Below are 26,228 nucleotides of genomic sequence, written 5' to 3'. Positions count from 1 at the left end.
GAAACAGTTTTGCTGAATTTGTTTAAAAAATATAAATAAAGAAAAACAAACATTAAAGAGCTATCGACGTCGTTGATCCTGGAATAAAAGCTAATCATGAAACCAAAAATATTAAATAAAATAATTTTGCAACCCCCCTCCCCCATTATCGACGTCAGGATCCGCTAGTGAGTGCATATATATATACATATATAGCTTTTGTGTTTACTGTTAATATTAATCTCTTCGCCAAATTTAATTCTTTAACATATTAGAAAAAGATATAATTAATGCAGCGAACTACAAAATAAACGCAAAAACAAATTTTTCTAAAAAAATTGCATAAATAACTGTGTGAAACACGCTTACAATACTTTAAACAACAATTGAAATATCGCAAACAATCAAATTATGAATCCCGCTAATGTTAGAAAAATAAATAGTATGATTTCTCTCATAGATACATGTCTTTAATAATAGTACATGCACCAATACGCAAATATTCCATTTCTTTCAAATTGGGCCACGCGTAATGCTTCCTTGGGCACGACCTTCCTCGCAATATTGTTGCTATCTTGCAGTTTCCTACGAAGGACTACATATTTGTAGAACATATTCTCTTCTTCGTTTTCTACTTGGTTAGAATTCTAATCGTAATCTATATGTAGAGACTCCCATTTTCGGCTTCTTCTTCGAAAGCACTATTTGTTAAAAAAAATTGTTTTTTAAATAAAAATCATAATTTAATTTTAATCTAAAACTGTTCGAAAATTAATAGTAGTGTCACATTTTCAATTATTACATTTAACTTTTATTGTTAGACTTAACTAATTTACACAAGACTTTAAATTTATTTTATTAATATTTCATTGAAGTTACTTATTCAAATTAATCAAATTGTGTGTGTGTGTGTGTGTGTATGTGTGAGAAATACTCTAATTACATCATTCATGTTTCAAATATCGAGAGCTTTGCTGTTGTTTTCCTGTTAAGTAAATTAATTTTATAATTTAATTAATATATACTTTTACTTATCGTAATTTTTTTGAGTTTGTAAATTGAGCTGTAATATGTAAATTTAACGGAACTTTATTCATCATCAAATATTTCATTTGTGAGCGCAAAAAATGTTTATTTTAAATTCTCTCTATGTTTATAACAATGTCACTAATTGGCGAACTTACCTTCTTCATATGCACAGGTATATAAAGTTTCAAGGTTTTAATCAAATTGAGACTTGTTATTTTTTTGTTTTGCATCAACATATTTCCTCACTTTTCTGCGAAATTTTTTTCTTTTATTAATTTTTTAGGTTTTATTATGTTCATGGTTAAATAGTGTACACGCGCACATACACACACATAATATTATTTCTACTAAAGTCTATTAATATAAATAACAAAAGAAGTTTTTATTCTCTCTTTACATTCCTGAATTCAATTAATGTCAAAATATTTTACTAAATTAAATACAAATTTCTTATTAAAAGTTTAAAATATTTCTATATAAAATATTCCTCGTTTATAATAGCAGATTTTTTAAATCAAAATAAAAAATTATGAAACTTATGAGTAAAAATGCCAATAACTTATAACAATTTTCTGACTTCTCCAATAAAGAAAGGATTTATTGCAATTTTCGTTGCTGAGTTCTAGAAGATTGATAGCTTTTTCTTTTTCAAGAGAAAAGATTTGCTCCGCGCAATTTCCTCGTCATAAATATTTTCACAGTTGTTTCTCTTACTGTAAAGAAATAAATATTGATACACGATAAATACATTATTTCTTTCATGAGATTAATTTGATATGTACATTTTTAAGGAACGATAAAATCTTTCTTTATTTTATTTATACCAACTTTTATTCATTTACTCAATGCTGTAGGATTATTCCCCATAGATACGTGTATCAAGTGATCTAGTCCGAGTATCACATTGGTGTTTTTTTTGCGGTAGAACGTTATTGAAGGTTTGCCTTCGGTAGCATTCCAGGTCAGACAGTTTGGAGCCAAGACTCTTTGCTGCAAAGCTTCTATTTTCATTGTTAATCCCATTAGTGAAAGATTTAAAATGCGAAAAAGCCATAAAAATTATATTCTTTCTTTTGACAGATTATTAATCGTGAATTGTAAATAGCGCTCCGAATTTATTTCTCCAATTTTCACTTGCGAACGTGCAATTTTAACTGTATAAATTCAGCGCTTTTAGAGTGTTCTTCATGTACATTTGGAAATAACGTCAAATTTATTTCGTCTCAAAATTCGCACCAAATTGAAGAGAAAATTTGTATAGAAAATAAATGTTAGTGGCACAAAATATTTTCTTTCTTTCTCTCTTTCTTTTCTATTTTTACTATATTAATTTTAAACATATATTTTCTAAATAGAAACACATTCTTAGAATTATATTCTTTCTTTATTTGCAAGCTTTTTGAAGAAGTATAATATATGAAATCAACAACTTTATTATAAAAATTCGTTATCTATAGATATATGAAAATTGATATATGCATACACTTTTTGTATTTGTAGATTTGATTTCTTGCTATAAATATGGAATATTTAAGGCTGGAACTTATATATAAGTTCCTTATATGATATAGTATTTGCTAATGATGTTCGATATTCTAAAAAAAAATCTACAAAAGAAATTAGAAAACGATATACAGAGAATTTCGGAATATGCGCTAAATAAAAGTAATATTTCTATATTTCTATATATATTGCGTGGTAGTCTTATCTGCGTTTTCTAAATTCGCCACTAACATTAAAGCGACTGTAGTTTGTGTAGATGATGGCACCGTATGGGGTACGAAAAGAACATCACACAAAATAATACAAAACTTCCGGCACGGTGTCGCCGTCAAGTTTTCTCTGGCGACGGAATAAATCCTGATGAAATATGCAAACGGCATGTACCGCCCCCGACATTCTGGCACAAAAATGACGTGCAATAATTACACAAAGATATACCGTGTGCTCTCTTGCAGTTAGCAAAATTATATAAACTGCAAAGTTTCACATTGCACACCGCGCACCGGATAAAGAAACTTCTGTAAGTTAATCTTCATGAAAGTTGCGAAAAAAAAGTGTTGCTCTACAAACAGATATACAGATGTTTCTGAAATCCTGTTAAATAAAGTTCATATATTTAAAAAGAAAATGTATGCTACATATAATATATAAATTTAATTCTTATTTTTTTTATAAATTTTGTAAGGCAAAAATTAAAATAAAAACATATTCTAGATATATAGATATATAATATTTTTTTTGAATAAAATAAAGTAGATATATAATATTTCTTTCAGTCTCTATAATATTTTAATCGTCCAATTTGCACGTAATGCGAATTTATGTGGATCTTAAATTTGCATCTATCAAGTCTCTATAAAAAAATAAATTAATTTTCATGAAAGATTAATCTTCTTTCTCATAGTTAATGGAACATAATCAGGTAACTGGAGTAGCTTTTTACGGTAGTAAAACGCGAAATCGATCGTTTGAAACAACGGCCGCGCAAAGCCTGAGGAATCACAATGTTCAGGATAACAATGTTCGTCCAGTGAGAAACTGCGTGGTCGGATTTACAGGATTCTTTTTTTTCTTTCTTTTGTTTTGCATGAATGTCGATGCACACAGAAGATTAATTATTGTTCAGTATAACGGATGACCTATCCTTTGTCCGGCTCGCATTTTCGCGTTAAAAGAGATCTTCATTGTGGCACATCGCTGATACGATGCTGTCCGTTATTACAACGAAATTATTAAAGTGGCCTCGAAAAAACCTATTTGAAAATTCAGCAGAGGATTTGCAACTTGAAAGGGGCTTTAGTAAGCCATTGTGTGCGAAAAGTGGCACGCTCTTTGACGTTTGCAATTAGTTACAAAGGATTGTTATTTGCGAAAAGAGCGTCAATTTCTCTTCTCTAAAAGAGAAAATTATTTAATATGTTAAAAAATAATTTTTCTCTTGTATAAATGAATTCATTAAAATCAATAAATAAAAAAGAATCGAGATTAAAAGTAATTATAATATAGTACAAAGATACATACAAAGAAAGAGAAAAACGTGAAAAAATTACATAAAATTCTTATTTCTTAGAGAAAAATTTTATTGAGCGATTTAGTTTATGTTTATTACGTTTTGCATTATAATATATTTATACCTTAAATATAACTATAATTTTATTTATTATTATACTTTAAACTTGATTAATATTTTGGCGGAAAAAAGGCAAAAATACTTGCGAGAATCGATTTAATGTCTTTTTTAGAAAAAGATTAGAATAACAAAAGCGCGCGTTACGCCATTCCTCGATTTTAAATAAAAAAGAATAATATTTTTATATAAAGTTTGTTTAAACTTGGTTAATATTTTTTGATAGAAATCAGATGATTAAAGCATTACATTGCTAATTAAATTTTAACATAAAAATATGTTATAAAAATTAATATAATAATGTTATAAATAATATGTTATAATGCCTTATCTGCGATTAATATTTTTTGACAGAAATCAACTGATAGATTATAATTTATAAATATTAATCGAATTTAAGGAATTATAATACATTATTTAAAACATATTATTATTTTAAATGTTAAAATTACATATACTTATTTTAAGAATTAATTAGCAATTTTACGTTTTAACCAGCTGATTTCTGTAACAAAAATATTAATCGAGGATAAAATATTACAACATATTATTCACAAAAATTGCTATTTTAATTATTATAACATATTATTATTTTAAAATTTAATTAGCTCGCTATATTAATATTTTTAAATTTATTCATTTAATTATAAAGTAATATATTTATTAAGTTAAAAATAAAAGTGAGACATAAATCCAAATTAACAATTAAGGTTTCGTAGCAATTTTTAAGGACAATAAATATTTCCTTAATTAGAGTCATAAATATATTTCGTCCGACACTTTTCGATAATCTTAATATAATTCGAATTGCGAATGCCCAGTAGAAATGAGTATCGACATCTATTACCGCGATATATGTATATAGTTACGCATAATATTAAAAATTAAAATTTTAAGCCGCTGACCCCATACGGCGCGGATTCATTTTACGTATATATACCAAAAAGTTTGTAGGCTGGTATGGTGAGGTTATCAAAATAATCTGTAAACAATACACTACTGAAACTTATATACGATTAATTTTTGGCTCGTTTTAAAATATAGAAAACTAAATTTTTTAAGCCGCGGATCCCATACGGCGCACAATTATATTACGTATATTATACCAAAAAGTTTGTAGGCTGGTATGATGATGGTACCATCATAATGTGCAGGCAATGTACTGTTGAAATATGTAAATGAATAATTTTTGGCGCGTTTTAAAATACTGAAAATTAAAATTTTTAAGCCGCGGATCCCATACGGCGCGGATTCATTTTACGTATATTAGACCAAAAAGGTAGTACGCTGGTATGCTGATGGTACCAAAATAATCTGCAAACAATACACTATTGAAACTTATATACGATTAATTTTTGGCTCGTTTTAAAATATAGAAAACTAAAATTTTTAAGCCGCGGATCCCATACGGCGCACAATTATATTACGTATATTAAATCAAAAAGTTTGTAGGCTGGTATGTTAATGGTATCAACATAATGTGCAGACAATGTACAGTTAAAATTTATAAAAAATTAATTTTTGGCTTGTTTAAAAATATTGAAAATTAAAATTTTTTTAGTGCGGACCCCATACGACGCGGATTCATTTTACGTATATTAGACCAAAAAGGTAGTACGCTGGTATGCTTATGGTACCAAAATAATCTGCAAACAATACACTACTGAAACTTATATACGATTAATTTTTGGCTCGTTTTAAAATATAGAAAACTAAATTTTTTAAGCCGCGGATCCCATACGGCGCACAATAATGTTGCGTATATTATACCAAAAAGTTTGTAGGCTGGTATGGTGATGGTACCATCATAATGTGCAGGCAATGTACTGTTGAAATATGTAAACAAATAATTTTTGGCGCTTTTTAAAATACTGAAAATTGAAATTTTTATGCCGCGGATCGCATACGGCGCGGATTTATTTTACGTTTATTAGATTAAAATAGTAGTACGCTAATATGCTTATGGTACCAAAATAATCTGCATACAATACACTATTGAAATATATATACGATTAATTTTTGGCTCGCTTTAAACAATTGGAAATTAAAATTTTTAAATCACGGACCCTTTACGGCGCGGATTCATTTTACGTATATTAGATCAAAAAGTTTGTAGGCTGGTATGCTGATGGTACCATCAAAATGTGCAGACAATGTACTGATAAAATATATGAAAGATTAATTTTTGGCTCGCTTTACAATATTGAAAATTAATATTTTTAAACCGCGGACCCCATACGGCGCACAATTATCAGCCGATTTCTGTCAAAAAATATTAATCGAGTTTAATGTACTATAACATTTTATTTAAAACATATTATTTTATAATTTCTATTACATACTATTATTTTAAAATTTAATTAACAAATTAACGCTTTAATCAACTGATTTCTATCAAAAAATATTAATCAAGTTAAAACAAACTTTATATAAAAATATCATTTTTTTTATATAATATCGAAGAATAGTGCGCGCATTGCGCGCACTTGTGTGTTGTTCTAGTATTATAAAAAATAGTTAATATTATATATATATACATATGTATATATATATATATATATATATATGTATATATGACATAGTATAAATATAAATCTATTTTTTTTGAATATAATTAAGGTACATGTAAAACATAAAATAAATTTTACAATTTTGCTAAAAAGATATATTGATTATAACTAGAATATATAAATTAGAATAAATAAATTAAATTAGAACTCCAATATTCTATGGCTCGTTTCCAACTTGTTTTAATAATCGATGCACGGTGAATTTCTTTACTGAAATCGTTAAACAGTTTGCCTTATTTCTCGATTTGCCGCGCCTTCTTACTTGCATACAAATGCAGTTAAAGCACTCTGACGCGCTAATTCGTCGACAGAAATTTATTCGTCAGCGCAATATCTAGCCTTTTCAACCTCAGATATTACACAGCCATAAAAAATAATTGAATCGTAAAAAACGTGTAATGTTGTACGTAAATTTTACGCTATATAAGGTAATAAAATTTTTACAGACATCTTTTTACTCTTAAAATTCTCGATGGAAGACTCATCTCTCCAAGGAATACTAGCCAGTTCAATAGTCGATATATGGCGAGTTTCTTTACTGAAATCTTTATATATGTACACAATTGATCTTTCTTCTCGATTTCTCGCGCCAGCATTGCATGCAAATGCAATTTAAAGCACTAACGGCACCACGAAATCAATAATAGGATCTTTTCCGTATCGCAATAACGTTCAGCGCGAGTGATATACATTCGTCTAATATACAATGACGATCGAAAATGCCTCAGAGAAATCGAAATTTATTTCCACGACGATAACGAAGGACGGTCATTGTTCGCATAGTTACTTCATTAGTTACTTCCAAGGTAGAAGTAGCAAAAATAAATAAGTCGGAAGTCTATAAATTCAACTATCTCGTAAGCATTAAACGTCCACGTAGTTATTTATGGTCGCTACGCATCGCGAATTTTATACTTTTTCACGCTCATCATAACGCTCAATTCATATATCGTGCAATGGTAGAAGAATAGTTAAAGTAATCATGGGTATTAAAACTTAACACTAAGCCTTAATTCATCTGTCGATTATCTTTTTGTTGATACAGCTGAATTAGAATTCTAATAAAAAATTATTATTGTATATACTTAGAAATTCTTAGCATAATAATTCTTTAAATAAGATACAAGCTGCAGATTCTCAAAAGTTATAAGAAATAATCTCTTATAAATTTAATTCAGAAAAAGTTAGTTGCAATTTTAATTTTAAAAGTTTGTGATTTAACGAAATCTTGGGAAAACGAAGAATTATTATATTTTATTTAATTTGTGTTCCGCGTATGTTGATAAAATATTATTTCCAATCTTTTACAACTTGTCCGTGGAAAGAAATGATTTATATCGTTGATTCCAATTTATCTAACAAATTTCGAAGTAATACGGTTTTTTGTAGCCCCAGTGATAAAAATTCTTTCCAATGCAATAATTTTTTCACCGCGTTCGAGGCCGAAGAATTGATGGACATTCCCGGTGCTGGTGTGTAAAATTAGCAAATGTCACGAATCGCGCTAGCGATTTATTCTTTTCGCCGTATGCCATGGTAGCTACTCCGATTTATTCTCGTTTATTGGCCACTACCCAGTTCATTTTTGTCTGTTCCCGACGTGCTTTTAACAAGCGCGACGCGGAAAGGATGTACGCTAAATTGGTGCTATTTTGTGGTTTCAGTATCTCTATAATGGCATCCGAGAGAAAATAAATCCGAGTTCAGAGCGTCTGCGATAAATATAATCTCGCATTAAGTAGAAAGCAAATGGCCGACAATATTGTTATCGTTGCTCTCCAGCTGAACTCGGTTGTGTTCGACAGAAAATAGCACTCGCCTTATTTTCTGAATTTTGCAAGACGTAAAATTTCATAAATTTCAATCATTTTTCGTGAACGATTTTTTATAAAATTAGTCTCTAAAGAATTCTTATTTAAAAAGTTAATTCTATTTTACTTGAAAAAAATTTCTCTAGAAATTTTTATTCATTATATTATATTAGACAGAATCTTGTAAAATCAATTCTTTTTCTATATCCTCGAAGTTTTGTAACCCAGATTCTCATGCATATACTAGTACATTTAATGTTTAAACGTTTGTCTCACGTATGACGTGCGTATATAGCACTTTCACAGTAACAGCAAGTACTTCCCAGAGGAAATCGCTTGTGCTATTCTCTTTTTTTATCCCGAAGAAGTTTTCTACAAGATACGAATAATAAAGACAATCCGGAAACTAATTTCTGTTCGAGGAAATTATAAAGATTAAAAATTTTAATGTACAAGATGTATGATACGTCGAATAATCATTTGGGAATTTTAATTTGCTTTTATTGTGGATATTAAATATCTGAAATTGAGAATAAGTTTCATATGAAGAATGTACACAATATAACAATATTTATATATTTACAAGTAGTATTCTCGAATATTCAATGTTCTTAGCGATAAATTAAATTCACGCACACTAGATAATAAATATGTATACGTAATATAAATGTATATGTATATATGCGTGTGTAGTTATAGAATATAAACACGTGAAAGTACTGCTTTTATATATTCTCGATCTAGAGACATAAATTTATTTGTGTCGGTCAAATTCTCTCTTTGTGTCGATTTGTTTTTAATTTTTCGTACTTTTTTTTCTTTCAAGACCTTAGTGTTTAATTTTATTTTATTCGATAGAGGTTGTATTCGATTAACGGTTTCAATCTGTCAAAGAGAGAATATAGTGATATGAAATATCTCTTTATATGACATGAGATCGCGAGAAATTTGTCTTTCATTCGTGCATACTTGAAAGTGGCCAGAAACTAGACATGCGATCGCTTGAAACTTGAAAGCAACCTGCACAAGAGAATTCTTAAGAGAAGTGTTTTACCTCGAAGAGGAGAACGCGACGACGTCAGGTCAGCGATCACTTGACACACTTCACATCAGCTATTTACCGGGCTATGAAGTAGTATGCCATTTTCGTTGATCGTAATCCGAATTCCTGCAGCAAAAGTTGAATTACTTTACATCAAATTTTGAAAAATTAGAAAATGCTATTGAGAAAAGTTCCTGATTAGAATTAAACTTTGAAACATTAATTTTATTTATATATACATCGATCATTTATACATGTATATATACATATTCTAATTTTTTAAAAATACATCTTAGCACAATTTCGAGCGAATCTTAGTCGCCAATATTATATTATCTTTTTTTCTTCTTTATTATCAAGTTATAAAACTTTTGTCGCGAAGTAGATTACAGGAAACCTATTTTACGCTCGGAGAGTCTCGAACTTATCCTCGCATACAAATGTATGCGCCTGCATAAAAGTTTTTTCGTGATAAGCAATATTCTTCGGGCACGTGTTTTATTCTTGCATGTACTGTCAAGATGATAATTCGCGCCAACAGTCGGATGAAGAAGCTCGTACAATTGATGGATGAACCGCGCCGATCATTGTATCGCAATAAGTTCGAAAATTTAGTTTTGTTTACATTTTGTCTTGCGAAGAAAGTTAAATGAAAAATAAGCAAATTATATTCTCTGCGATTTGTTAATCCTAGCTATTGTTTGTGAACTCTGGAAGCCTTCATTTTTCTTGTAACCCTATGAGGACTGTTGCCATCTCATGCTACAAACTTCATCTCACGATGAATTATTTGTCAAAAAATACAATTAAGATTTATTTGTTTATTTAAATCATATTATTATACACGCCATATTTTTCAGCGAATTTTGAGACAGTTTTTCCTTTTTCCATTTTTTTTTAAATTGTAAATTAATTAATATTACATATTGAATAATTCCAATAAATTTATCTTAAATTGATTTTAATTAGATAATTTTTAAAATGTTTAATAACCGATGTTAAATAGTCGTAGAAAAGGCGCGGTTTGTAATAAAATTTTCTCTAAGGTAAAATTGTTAACAAAAGTTGTGCACTCTACAATATATGAAAGAAAAATCGTCGTGTAATTCACTTTGAAGTCATATCACTCTCTACAGATTGTCAAGACAATTAAATATCCCCGCGAGCTAAAAGCTTTTCTATTTCAAGCGCGGTTTTCTTCGTAAGCTTGTGAATATGATTGATCTGGCAGAGAAATGGCTTTCAATTTTATGTTTCGATAAGTTACATATTTCACCCACGTATCTTTTTTTACTCCCACATATACATACTGCGCACATTTCGTACGATGAAGTTATTTCATCTTATTTCAAACATAAGCTATATATTTAGAGATCCGATAATTATTAAATTTAAATGCCCTCATGTTACGTGAATTAGTCGGAATTTCGCGTCTCAACGATCAAGATCTTTAACGTGAAATCGCCGTCCAAAATCGTGATCAAAGGGATCAAATCAAAGAGCACGTTAGCGTCGGGCTTTGATTAAGAAATATATTGAAGCACTGTGGCGATTAATGTCTACCCTGAGATCCTTTGAAAGCGTTAACATTCAGAGAAGTGGTGATACTGCCCTTTTTCCAGCCGGCAGTGTTCGTCAAAATCATATTCCGTTAGAATCAATCAATTTTTTCGTGCGTAACGCTAGCTCTTTGTGGCATTATTGTCACCTTTTGTCGAATAATAAATTTATTTAAATCTGAAACAGAAGAAATGTGTAAAAGAGAAAGAAGAAGAGAGAGACGCATTCTAGATTTTTTCTCTTAATTTTATGTAATATATTTTTATTAAAAAATCACAAGTTTACGTAATGCTCTTTTTGAATTAATATTTTTTAAGAAAATTTATTAATAAACATTTCGCCAAACAGAGCGTTATCAAATATGATTTTCAGTATCAAAAAAAGATGAAATTATAGAAATTTAAACAAAGATATAGATCAGTAAACTGAGTCAGCGTAAATGTGATACATTATTTATAGTAGTAAATGTGATACATTATTTATAGTAGTATTTGCTTTAAATAACGTAAAAATTTAATATTCTTGCAAAAAATGCAATCGCTTCGATCGACATTATGCGAAAAATCTCAAGAAAGTTACTTTAGCAACTCGTTAAGAAAAATAGGTCGATCCGAGACGAAATCGGTCTCGATTATATCTATCGAATTTTACCCGACTTTTTTTAAGTTCTTGTCACCATCGTGTCGACTGAAGTGGTTAAAACTCGATTTCACGAAACAATGAAAGTCTAACCTCATGATACTTGAATATTTGAAATAAAATTTTAACTTTTAAATGGGAGAGAAGATAAAAGCAAAAATTTAGAGCAGATAATAATCATAAATAATAATTTATTCCTCGTATATCAATATAAACAAGTATTATGTTAATTTTAGTAATGTAAAATGATGTAATTGATAATAAGATTCTCACAGATCACTTATTTTTTTCTAGATTTTCTTCGAGTACTTTTTCAAGTACATATTAATTATTTTTATTGAGAGAATATATTTAGAAGGATATTTAGAAAGATATTTACAAATTGAGACTTTCTTGTACTGTGTAAGTAAACTCGAATATCTAAGGAGGCAGATCTTTTTTTGCATAATTTATTTTATTAATTTACATCAATTATTAGTTGGTATATATATATACATATATGTATATTGTATATAATTTATATATTTATCTACTAATTCTAAACACCATCATTAATTTCAAAAATTAAGAACCACTTTTGGTGGGACATATTTTGATTTCTTTAAATGACATGATGACAACAACTAAAGCCTTGTCGTTACAGATATTTTCGAATATTCTGCAGCTTTATATAGAAGTGTTTCTCTGCCGAAGGAAAATTAAAGGAGATATTCCGGTTTGCTCAATAATGCTGTGAATCTTATACTTCTAAACGGATTAAATTATGACATTGATCGTTAGTTTTAATATTGAAATAAATAATTTAATATTGAAATAAATAATATGCTTACAAAAAAAGCAAAACAAATTTTAAACTCGGCATATTTTTTTGCGATTTTTTATTATCTACAAAAGTAGTAGTTGCAAGACATGACAATAGTTTCTATCGTAGGAACAGATGGCAGTTATTATTAATTTTCGACTTTCGCGAACCAATGAACCGAGATATAAAAGAGGAACATTTACTCGCGCGCTAATGGCGGCGATTGCACGGTCGCACAATCGCACGGCTTTTTACGATGAACAAAGGGTGGGTGAACAAGTTGAACCAGCCTCTTCCATGGAGAAAGCAAACGCACCGTAAAAAGACGAGACGGTTATGAACGCTGTTTTTGCTGACCGTGAGACAATGAAAACGCACTCATGCAAAAACTCGAAGAAAAGAGATCGAGCGAGTCTTTTTCGTAATATTATTTTTCTTCTATATCATTTTGTTATACCTTATTTATCTCTATTTATTTATCTCTAATTTATTTATTTTTATTCTTATATTATCTTTCTTTCTGCTTTAAATGACGCATTAAATACGATGTTTTTTTATTATAACCACTGATAGGGACTGACTCTAATTGATTAACTGTTACTAATATTACACATGTAATTGAAGTTTGAAATTAAAAATTTGAAATATCGAGATTCTATAATATATCATAATTCTTTTATATTTTGTGTTCTTTGGCTATTCGAATTTTTCAAATTTAATGATTTTTCTCTTCAATATTATCTCGCATTTAATATCATAGCATTCTTTTATAGCTAGAAATGTTTCTTCATCTTCTAATATTACAGAACATGTAATATTATTTACCGTTTTACTTCGATTTCAATTTTTATTTTTACAAACTTCTTTTGTACATTATTTATTATGTACACACTTTTATGTTATTTGAATGTTCTTCTTTGTAAATACAATATATGTATAATATTCTTTTTTTATTAGATAGAATCTCGATCGTTTGATTTCTTGGAAAGAGTCAATTTTTCTTACAAAAAATGAATATTTTCCTTCCGATTTTGATGAACTTTGAATATATTATAATCTAGGTCAAAATAAGAGTTTTATTTATTTTATTACAGTCGTTGTGAAAGAAAAAAAGTGCAGTATCCTAATAAATAAAAAAAATACGTATCTGTTATTTTGACGTAGATTACAACACGTCTAACACTCATCAAATTCGGAGGGAATTTTCCTCGTCAGACAAGAGTATGACGAGTCGAGATTGAAGGATAAATTGGGATTTCCAATACGCAATTTAACGCCCTTTGTGTTGTTACTGGATTTATTTTCTTTAGCTTGATCGATCGCTTGATCTCGTTAAGAAATCTCGTTGCGGCGGATTGTTTCACGGAATATCACGAGACTCCTCGCTGGCTTGGGCAGTATCGTTGGCATTCAAAAGCGATCTCATGCATACTGCATAGGATGTAAAACGACTTACAGGGACAATGACGTCAGTGTCGTACCCTGAGAAAGGGTTGGAGGGAGGGATGGATGGGGGAGAGTATAGCGAGACCGAATCTTGTTTGTCGGCGGTCTCATTGCATTACACGTCGGACGTGTGTGACACAGATAGAATTAACACTTTACATTCTATTTTCCTCTGGGGTAAAACGCGCGTCCTCTTCTGTATCGAGACTTTGGACTTTGAATCAGCGTCAGCATTTTCGATAATACATGCTTTTGATTCAAGAATCTGTGGTTCTATTCTACACAATACACATTTAAACAGTTTATTTTATACGATGCATTTTCTTTCGCAACATATCTGACCTTAATCTTTATTTGCCATAAATCAATTTTTCGGTGATCTTTTTACAATGTTATCTTTTTATATATAGATACATTTCTTAGATTAACAATTTCCATCCCCTGTTGAAAGATTCGTTTTTCGAATTAATAACTTTTATTAACAATATTATTGATTCTTGTTGGAGAAATCAAAAATACGTTTAGCATTTTTTAACTTTAGAAAATAATTACTAATAAATTTTTACTTGAAAACGATAAAGTAACTGTGTTGTAAACACTACAATACTTTCGGTATCTTATTGTTAATTTGATATAATGGTATTTTAATAAATGAAGGACTACTTATGTTATAAGCTCGATAAAAAGTAAATATATTGCTTTCAATTTGCACAAAAACGAGTTCTTATCTATTCAGAGAGTAGAAATATTAATATGTATATATTATATAAATCAACTGCTTCATTCAGTTACTGATTCTTCGACCAACATTAAGAAATTCACTCTGAAGAAATTAGCATTGAAAGCGGTAGCTTAGTTGAGATTAATTATCACGCGATGAGACGAATAATCTAGCAAGCAACGAACCATGAGATTAGTGGTCTTTAATTGGCGCCGTATTGTGATCTACAAGTAGACGCAACAATAGACACAATAACAGTATAATGACCCTGAATACTCGGGTTGAACGTGGGCGTTCATCGGCCGTCCTTCGGCAATCGATGTTTAGGGAGTGTCAAGATGACTGATCTTCTCTAGGTATACATGTACGAGAATGTCATTGTTGTCTTTGTCCAGCTAAGCGTAAAGCTTGATCATAATATAAAATAATGTTTATGTGTTTGCTAACAATTTCGCACAATATAATCGAAGCTAAGTCAATAATCTGCAACATCATGCAAATTAATTACAGTTTATCATATACGTCAGTACAGGAATAGCGTCTGTTATTTTGCAGAAAAATAAAAATTTAAAATACACTTTAGATGCTCATTTATACATTTACTTGGTAAATTATTTAATTTCTATTATTGTTAATTAATAATTAGCACAATATTAAAACGAGAACTTAGCAATAAATTATAAATATTTTTCTTAAAAAAATTTGTTGCCGAAAAAAATATGCATATCTGTCGAAAGAACGATAAAAAAGTGATCGAAATATCCCAAAGTCCCAAAGAATTAATTTCTTCCGAAAGTGCTTTTGCGGATCGATTGCGAGATCGTTTAGTCGTTTAGTCGTGATTTATGCTCTCATTTCGCTCTCTAATTCCGTGTCGTCGCTTTGATCGGCATTATCGTTAGCGGAGAGTTCTTCGTCGATTTATTGCTTGACTTTTATCATTATAACGAGATCGTGTGCTCTTGTTACAGCAACTCATAAAAGACCCATATGCCACAGTAACACAGAAATACGAAATGCGAGAATAAAGTGAAAAAAATCGCACAATAAAATATATACATAATTAATTGGAATTATTATAACTACCATTACTGCGTTATAGTTGTTTGCTTGTTAATAGACGCAAAATATTTAATATATAGAGCTTTGATAACTGTAATTATATATTAAAATAGGAAGAAATAAAATAAAGAATGATAAAAAATAAAGACAGGACAGGATACTGAAATACTTTGTGAACATTGTCAGCTGCCACTTTCTTCCTTCTTCTGTAAATGTCACAATTTTTGCAATCTTATTCTCCTCTATTATGTTCATACATCCGTAAAAAACGATGGAAGCAGATGCAACCGATTACGAGGACTTTGCCTCAAATAAGTACGTAAGTACGGGTTGCATAACCATCGCTGCAACGGATTGGAGCAAATTGACGAGCAAGCGGGAAAAACAGATGCTTCTGATTAACATGAATAATCGTTATCTGTCAACGCTCTAATTATCTAATAAGTTGACAAATATTCAAGAAACGTTGAAGTCTGAGAGATAAAAACATCACTGAATATTATTTCTATTTGGTAGCTTTTGTAATAAAAAAAGTATAAAAATATTATGTAATACAAAGTACAATTAGCCTATAGATTGTAAATTTAAAAATAAAATTCTTAAAAAAATATCGTAGATATAATATATATTAGAGTAATATATATTAGAGATAATATTTTATTATTTATTAATATAAAGTGAATAAGGAGGGAAATATATTTTCAAATTTCTATAGAAAAAATTGTACAATTTTAATACAAACGACTATTTTAATCAAATGTAAGCATGCATAGATATTTCGTTGAAAATTAAATTTAAATATTGCCTATTTTTGCGAACAAAATTCATTATTTCGCTATGCTAAAAACTTGTCAATAATATAATAGTAATTTTGAATTGGTGTCATCCATAGTTTGCCAATTAGGCAAATTGCTTAAAAATTTTAGTCATCTTTTATGTTGATATCAGAAGGAGAAAAAGTCAATGTCGGTAGATCATAAATCGTATATTATTTAGTATTAAAGGTATTAAGTACCTTAGTCGTACAAGAGAGAGAGAGAGAAAGAAAGAAAATACGTATACATAAAGTTTTCGTTTATCGAAGAAGACAAGTTGTGTTTATGACATAGCGAAGACATCTTCGAAGAGTATCTTTACTGGATCATTGTGGATCTCTAGCAGTGGGTTGACGCTCTGGGAAAACACATTCTGAATTTTCGATGTGATTTTGTTCTTGAGACATTGATCCTGCGCAAGAAGTGAGTGTGTTGCAGCGCGAAGCCGATAAACTTTGAGAATATTTGCTTTAAAGCTTTGAATATTGAGAGGGTTATTGAAGGATGTACAGGAATAGCAAGAATATTAGAGAACTAAGAAAATTTATGTGATTTTAATAGATGTGTATTTTTGATAATTTTTATTATATTTAATATTTTTGTAAGTTTTATTTTATTATATATTTAATTAGTAAAGTAATTAACAAAGGCCCAGATATATTAAATATATAATATCCAAGAGTAATATTCTTAAAGCTGCGTTATATAGACAGCGAACGCATTTTATCTGATTCCGAAAAAATAAATATTAAATATTGCATAAACTTTCTTAGTTTCTGATACTTTCTTATGATTGGTTATATTTATTCGATATATATATGTACATATATTAATATACATAAATCAAACATTTTATATATTTATAATATGTATTTCTATTTCTCATTTCTTTTTTCTTCTTTTATTTATTTATCTTTTCATTGTCTACTTTTTCGTTATAATTTTTTTTCTCTGAAAAGATTGCATATACTTTGCTTGTTTGTTCTTCTGTTTGTTTATCTGCTCTTCTGTTATTTATCTGCTTATAGGTCATCAGAAACGACTCTTTCTCTGACTTACATAAAATTTACATAAAACTTACAAAGGACTTTATGATTCATTTAAAGTTAAATTTAAAATTTACAAAAAAAGTTTGTGTGACAAACTTTATTAAAAATGTTTAACAATACCATTGTATGACATTTATAAGAATTTTATGAAATTAATAAGAAAACAAATAAATGTAAATTTTTTTATAGAAAAATTTGTAGAAAATAAAATAATAACAAATTGTAGAGCAAAAACATGTTAATATATATATGTTATATATATACATATATATATATATGTGTGTTATATAATATATATATTTTAATTAAAAGCACTCTCTCTCTCTCTCTCTCTCTCTCTCTCTCTCTCTCTAAGAATTAAGCATTAAGTGATCAAATAATAATTTTCACTCCTTTCCTAGAACATAACAAAAAGCAAATTTATTTTTTTATGAAAAAAAATAAAGAAAAATTATTCGTTCTTAATCATGAACACATAATGAAAGTCGAAATATTAAAATTCAACATATTCTTGCTGATTGACATATCATATTTAAATAAATTTTTTTTTTTTTTTTTTTGTAGTTCAGCATCGATAAGTCGAGGATACTCTGTTGTCTCAGGTGTAGAAATTTTAACAATTTTGTAATCGCCGTAACATGGCAGCATTTAACGGAATTCGCGTGCTGCCAGATATCCCGAAGAACGTACCAAATATGGAGACCTTAATTCAAGAGTTCGAGACGGGCTTCAGATCGTCCAGTCGCCAGGACACAGTTTCGGAATTATCGACTTCAAGCGGCAGTTTTGTCAAGAAGATCGTCGAAGCTTATGAGTCGAGCGTTAAAGCATCTATTGAAAATACCGAGCAGGAACACGCTAGGAAGAGATCCGGTCTTTTCAACACCATCCGGAATCAAAAGAACGTAGAAAAGAGCGATTCAAGTCCCTCGATATACGACGAACTCGGCAGCAGCTTGCGACGTTGGACTAGTCTTAAAAATACATCCGAGATACCTTCCGCTTTTTCCGTCATCAATAAGCACGATCTCGAAGATGATTTCGTAACGCCTAATCGATGCCATTCGAAGAGCGACAAAAAGACAGATATTTTGAAGACGTGGTCAGGAATCTCTTCCAAGATAAATAAGTACGGTTTTATGAGAGAGCTGACGAATATTCGGCCCAATTCTTCGAAAAAAAGCAAAATGGAAAATCTGAAGACAAGAGATCAAATATTCTACAGTTCCTTGGGGAGCGAGGGAGAATATAAATTGACAAATAATATGTCGCTGATCTGCTCGAGTCCTTTGGAGGACGAAGATACATACTATGACGAGGATCCTCTCGACGACATCTTGACGAATTCTCGCGACTCGAGCAGTCCTAGCAATAATAGTTACAAAAACTTGCAAGGCGAGTTGTACAATTTCGAGAACGAAGGATGGCAGTTCGAATTATCGACTTCATCATCATCGTTGAACTCCTCCTCGAGGTCGCTGTGCAACGACACATCGAGCACGCAGAATCATGCCAACGACAATTTGTTGTTAGGCTCATTATCCTTCCAAGATATCACCGTCGTACCTTCCAAAGACGTTTTAAACGATCGCGAGACTCTTCAGGCAACGGAAGAGATATTAAAATCCTCTGACTTCAACCGGGATTCGCCGCGAGTGATCGGTGTTTCGCTGAAACGACCGATCAAGATCGACAACGATACGTCCGTGACATGGATACCGGTGCTGGATGAGAAGTTGCCGCAAAAGAAGTCACTGAAGAAGCTGCTGTCGATGTTTAATCGAGCTAAACTCTCGTTAAATTACAGGAAGATCGGCAAGAAGTTGAGGAAGAAGCCGAAGAAGGAACATATTTTCGACTCGGGATTTATCGAACGATGTCCGTCCGTGTCATCTTCCTCCTCGCAAAAATCCTGGCACTCCGATGTCGGTCACGTCGATGACGAGCCATCGACGCCGCCGACCTTCGGAACATTTGGCCGTCCGAAATGTGTCAGCGAGCCTTGTACCAAGAGGACAGTCAAGAATCGCATGATGTTGACCGAAATGCTTGATGCTCAAAAATTCGCAAGTGATTTTGTGTTTTCCGGTGCGAATCCTTGGATATCCCCGCACGGTACAGCTTCCTTGGGGAAAAGGGGCCGTCGGAACGTCGAACCCTCGTCGAGCGTCGCGAGTTTTTCCAAGTCGAGGGTTTTTTGCAGATACCCGTCGCTTCCTAAGCACCCCCATTTGATCCGCAGCAGTATCCCGAAGCATCCTTTTGTTGCGAAAACGAAAATGGATCAGATAGAGGAGGAGGAAGCGATGCAGTGTGGCGAAAAGATCGAACAACCTGACGTGCTTAAACCGAGATATCCGAGTACGCCCATACCTGTGCCTCAATCTGCATTAAACACTTCACATCCTAAAATGTCCGATTATATCGATTTATCTACGATTAATAACTATGATCTGCCAAAGTAATTATGTAAAAATAATATACTAATAACACACACATACACATATATGTTATTATACATATATGCTATATACTTATATATATATACTTATATTTATACTTATATACATATATACTAATAATATATATAATAATATATATTATAAAATTATGATATAATATATAATTATAAAATTATAATATAAATTTATAATATATACTAATAATATATATTATAAAACTTAATTATATAAGTATATATTAGAATATATAATAATTATATGGAGAAGATATATAGAGCAGAGAAGATAAAATTTAATTTTGAATCTTTCTACTCTTTACTATATACATATGTGTGAGGATAAAATATATAATAGAAAAGATAAAATATAAATAATAGAATATATATATAATAAAAAAAAATAAAAGAAAAGAAAATAATAAAAGCGTTTTCAAATAATGCTAATCATTGCAATGTTTTTGCAACGCAATTGATTACTTTAAAATTGATAAATGCATCTGCATTGCAGATCGCACAAGTCAACATCAACGCTCGACGAGGTCGTTTTTCGTCGGCAGGCACCCATCTACGATGTTCCTAGACGTTCCTGGTTGTCTAGCCTTACAAGGGATTCCTTGCCCGATTATGGTGCTAATCCATATGTGCAGAACACATCTTGCGTGCCCCGTTTTGCCACCGTGAGCCCGAAGAACTTCAGATTTTCTTTATCTCACGAAAAATCACGAGCGATTGAAAAAAGCTTTGACAGTTAAAAAAGTACCGAAAGCACAACTTCTTTCGAAAAAAATTGTCTGCCGGTTAAATTTTGCAGAGTTTAAAATCACATTAATTGATTAATCTTTGTTGCAGGATAATAATCTTATCTGTCACGCTGCATAATAATCTATCTATGAGATCTACAAAGTCAGCATGATTAATTAACTCGTACTTAATTTAAATTTAAGTCATAGAGAAAAGAACATCTTTGTTATTAATAGTTATTCGTTATTCGTCAAATTATGATCGAGTTTTTCGTAATTGAACGTTGTTTATTGAAAATTAATTTGTAATTATTTACGCTCATTAAAATTGTTTCTCTATTTAGGTTTAAGATCAATTTCACGATAATATCAGATTGACGAGAATGATTTCGATTTGTGCATGATTTACATAGTATCCACTGTTTGCGTTGTGTCAAGTGATCAAAAGATTATTTAATACACGGATTTGTCGCGTTAATTTACAGACATGTTAATATTAACTGACATCGCAAATTTCAGAGCACTGTTGCATAACTGCTCTTGTCGCAGTAGAATTCTACTTCAATATTTTGATTAATGATTAAACTTGCTTAATCATCTAACTCCGACCTCTATGATGATACTCAGTGAAGTTGAATCGTGAATTTTAAGGAAACTTGTGTTTCCATCAATCATTGTATTTTAAAGCTTTGATTCCAATGACTAGACCACTCTTTGCGCGACTAAATTAACGCAATTAAGAGAAATATGTAGCATAATGTATCAATTAAAAATGGGTTCCGGAAAATTAAAAATTTTACTCGCATGCGCGTCGTTTCGTCCGTTTCTTTTGTTTTGTTCGTTTCTTTCGAAAACGTCACGCGAACACTCAGAGAGAGATTTTCATCAAGTGTGATAATGTCATTTGCAATTTTATTTCTGTAAATTTTCTACCGGAAGGAATATAATAATAACGCTTCGCTCGTGCGTTATAAATATACCGCGCGACAATTTTGCACGCAAAGTTGCATTTTTAATTTTCTTTTAGCCCTTTTAATTTTTTTATAAAATTTTATTCGACATAATCCTTCTCGTGCGCAAAAGAAAGAAAAACTTTGACATTTACAAACAAGTTTAGCATTTTACTTGTTTGTCTCTGTCTATATGAAATTCGTAACTTCCAATGTGCGACAGGTTTATGATATCGCAAAAAATCTTGATCATTTCTCGCGAAATGATAAAGATTCGTCCGAAAGGCTTGATAACATTATGCAAAGGTAGGGCGATGTCATGTAACGCCACTCGTATGGACGAAAATGCGCTTGTCGAGTCTCTCGTATTTCTCGCGGAAATATCGAGAACGATCTCGAATAGCATCGAACAGACTGTCATTTGTACAATAGCGATTTGGCAGTTCTTGACGTAGGAACCTGTCGATATGTTGCGATTTTCTAACGTTTTCATGTGATATTACGCGCAATTGATTGCACATATTGATATGCGTCCAAGAAATTAGAGTATAATTTTTTAAATAATATTTTTTGTATATCTTTTTTTATATTTTTTTATATTTGTACTTGTGTGTAGTTTAGATGCTCTCTTTACTTATACAACTTGTCTGGGTTGCCTTTTTTGTTTCAATAAATATGTGTAGGTTACATTCTAAATTGAGGGAGGGTTATTATTTACAATTTTATAAATTGGCAGATTCCGACATCTATTTGAATCACATATAAATCCTTCAGTTCCTTCCTCATAATTATTTGATACTACATAAATATATATTTTTTTAGAAGTCTGGATTTATGAACATTCTGATAAATTATTTGCAGAGATATAGGATCTTTTTTAACAAAAATATATTACAAAAAATTGTGATCTTTTTCTTAAATATATGAATTAGAGATATTTGTGTGAACGCTTTTCTTAGCAATTATAAATCTAGAATTAATGATATGTGTGGAGAATTCATCGTCGACGGTAAGATGCTAATAAGCTGGAACTTTCGCGCGAGATTGGGGTAAATTTATGCCTGATGGTTTATGTCAGGACGATTTGCATGAAATTCGCTCCGCTTCGGGTGTGCTATAATACACGTAACAACAACCATCCGATATACAGAGACGGTGGATACAAGCGGGACAAGGACGGGAGTGTACGTTTGTCTGACGGAGAGATTCCACCGCCTCGTAATGCAGTGTAAATTGCGCGTGGAAACGAGACGCGGCGAGAAACGTTATCGTCTCTCGCGGTTACGCGATATATTGCGTAGAGTTTCCCTAAGTAAAGCCACTCGTTTGGAGGAGCAGCCTGTTTAAGTTTCGTCACGCAATAAAGCTTCTACACGAATCACGGGGTCACTTCCTTAATTTGCGGGATACATTAAAGCTCGCTCAGTAGCGTGTTCTTCTGTAAATTCGTTTTCCTTGTATTCCTTTAATTTAATTCAAAGAACTTTGGTTTTAACGTGACCTAATCAATCTTGTCTGTTGTTAACTATTTTAGTAATTGATAATAATAATTATACATAGGTATATACCGATACCAGCTTGACAGCAGCTGTCAATTTATGAAAATATGAATGACACATGTTACAATTATCGACTACAAGCAATTATAAACTCCCGAATTTATAACGTTCCTTGATACAGAAGGTAATAATGAAATATTCTCTAACGATAATTTCAAACAGACTATAAATAATTTTTTAAAAATAAATTATTTTAAGAAAACTCTTTTATATACCTATACGTATATATGCGTGTGTGAGTGTATAAATAAAAAGAAAAGAATTTTATTAAAATATTTATGTTTAAGAAATTATTTATAATCTGTTTAAAATTATTGTTAGAATATTTCATTATTACCTATGTATATTCTATGTCAAGGACCATTATGAGTTTATAATTACTTGTCGATAATTATAACACATGTGTCGTTCGCATAAATTGACAGCTGCTGTCGAGCGGTATCGGTATTTTGGTATGTGACAAACTTGGGAAATTACATTATATTCTCTCTTCTTGAAATTGAATTAATCCTCAAATCTCATCGCGCGCACGAATTTGAAATTGTTGACTTCATTTCTTTATTTTATAAATCGATTTTGATCTTGCCGAATTTATTAAGCCTCTTTTACTGTATATATAAATTATCATAGAATCTCTCCGTAAAAAAATGGCCGATTAAAAAGGATTGACAGGAATTTATTTCAAGTTATATTTTTAAATCTTCGAGATCATGTAGACTTTGGCTGAAAATTATTAAATTCTTATTTGTTCTTTTTATTTCTGTCTATTCATATTAATTCTCCAAATGAATAAATTACACATTAAAAGAAATAATGACAGATCTTAAAAATTTAATTAAATTCTAAAAATATTATACCATACCGTTTCTTTATATATCTTATAGAGATCTAGAATATTATTTCAAGAAGATTATTTCCTGCAAAACAAGAAAAATGCAAATATTAGTTGTTTGCATATATTAAGTATTATTTATAATATTTTTTTTCTGTAAATTAAATTTTTAAATTTAACTATTATTCTCTTGAGCATTTGCCAGACTTATTTCATCGAGTTCAGGATATCGCATGCGATCGTTCGATGACGTAGATAATAGCGTCTGCAATTTTTCGCCCACGCTTGAAAATAAGCGATGACGTAGGTACATCCATTGAAACTCGCCCACGCAAGTACATACAGAGTGACCTCTTGAGATGTCTTCTTATATAGATTCCTTGACCAATTTGAAGTCGATCTTTTTATCGCGAGAAAGGAATATTATTGTCTTAAAAATAAAAATTTTCACGATACTTAACGCGTCTGACATTTAAAATAAGAATCAATCTTCACGAAATCCAAGAAAAAGTTAATTTGTTATTTTCAATCTTTCTGTGGAAAATACATAAATGAAAACAATTGTATTGATTCTATTCGAAAACTTGAGAAATAAATATATTTGATAGAAAATTATATATAAAATTCACATAAATATCTGCTTTCTAGAATAAATTATTATATTCAAATTTTTAATTTTAAAGTTTTTGATTTAAGTTTTTTGAAGAAAATTCCATTATGCTTAAGAGTTTGGAAAAAAAGAGAAGTTAGATCTATATACCTCCATATGATCTACCTATTGTATTATCTCGTCCACCGAGCCGTAAATCTCGTTTGAGATTTAATTCCTACTACTCCTGATCCCTGGTGGCAACTCGCATTATCGAGAAATGAACCGAGTTAACAAACTTTAATTAAATTAATGTTAAGCCTGTGTTTCCTAAATCATTATAGATTAATACAACGGAAATACTGACAATGAATTATTTAACAGTGGTTGAGAAAGGCGTTTTCGAATATTATATATATTTTGTATATATTATGTAAAATGTTATACTATGTAAAATATTTCGACAATACTTAAAACTAAATATATTTTGTCCGAATCTTTATTATTCAATTTTTTGACGATCTAATATAATTCGGATTGAGAGCGCACAGTAAAATGATCGATTCGCTTGAAAAAGATTTCATATTTAGTTTTGATTTTATATTTTTTAGAGATGATATATTTTTTAAAGATATATTATTTTTTAGGAGGATTTTTTTAATGTACTTGCATGTTTTTTATCTTTGCGAGGTTTTTTAAATGAATTATTAATTTTAAAAGAAGAAGAGAAAGAAGGAAAGAGAATACTCCAACATTGCAATTTTTGTTTTTAAAATCCGATTTTGAAATAAAACTTTTTGCCTTTCTGAAATCAAGATTTATTTTTCTGATAGATATTGCAAAATATGAAAATAAGTATCATTATTGTGTATCTAATGTGTAATCATTGTTTCTTTCAGTTCTATCTGCGCTATCGCTTTGAACTGCCATCGCATGCAACGATGAGTATTGAAACGAAGCCGCGTGCATCTGCTTGGGAGAGAATAGCATCGACGCAAGCCCATGAAAGGAGCAATTTTCTGGAGCGATGGCGTAGAAAATAGATGCAATGCCGTTGTGGTAACATTGCTGACTGTAGATGACAGCGATTCTCTTCCATTTCTCGACGATGGCCATTTCTCGCGCCTCGCAACGTCGTTGTTCGCGAACGAAGAGTATCGACGAAGTATCGCTTCTTTCCGAAGAGTCACCGGAATTAAAAATCTGCAATGATTGTTCAAGAATGCATTATACAAAAGTAAGCGGAGAAAAGGTCTCAAATAATGTATAATTTTTTTCTTAGAATCTTAAAATAATTCTCTTGTATATATGATGATATTTTAATATTATCGCTAAATATGACTATGAAATGATATTATTAGAAAAAAAATGAAAAGCATTGTGTTATACGCTTTCGAAATAATAAGAATAATAGGGAAGTTACTAGGTAAGTTTTCGAATTC

General features: G+C 30.5%; 1 protein-coding gene and 1 long non-coding RNA gene across 2 annotated transcripts in view; both read left to right on the top strand.

The window, feature by feature from the left end:
- LOC145943558 (uncharacterized) overlaps positions 1-21,035 on the top strand; it is a 76,612-nt gene extending 55,577 nt beyond the window's left edge. The window contains exons 3-4 of the mRNA XM_083051148.1: positions 18,220-20,116; positions 20,625-21,035. Coding sequence (XP_082907274.1) covers positions 18,294-20,116; positions 20,625-20,868 — 2,067 coding nt within the window. The 5' untranslated portion in view covers positions 18,220-18,293 and the 3' untranslated portion in view covers positions 20,869-21,035. The remainder of the gene's footprint in view (positions 1-18,219; positions 20,117-20,624) is intronic.
- The window catches only part of LOC145943560 (uncharacterized), a 54,899-nt gene extending 29,010 nt beyond the window's left edge, over positions 1-25,889 (top strand). Inside the window, exon 2 of the long non-coding RNA XR_014426538.1 lies at positions 25,686-25,889. This is a non-coding gene — a long non-coding RNA (uncharacterized LOC145943560). The remainder of the gene's footprint in view (positions 1-25,685) is intronic.
- The last annotated feature ends 339 nt before the right edge of the window (positions 25,890-26,228 follow it).

This window comes from Prenolepis imparis, unplaced genomic scaffold, assembly GCF_030444845.1.
Source record: "Prenolepis imparis isolate NDT839.2.m4 unplaced genomic scaffold, iyPreImpa1.0 SCAF_12, whole genome shotgun sequence".
NCBI classification, from domain to species: Eukaryota; Metazoa; Arthropoda; class Insecta; order Hymenoptera; family Formicidae; genus Prenolepis; species Prenolepis imparis.
The sequence above is the reverse complement of the archived record's forward strand: the minus strand, read 5'-3'. Positions and strand labels throughout refer to the sequence as shown.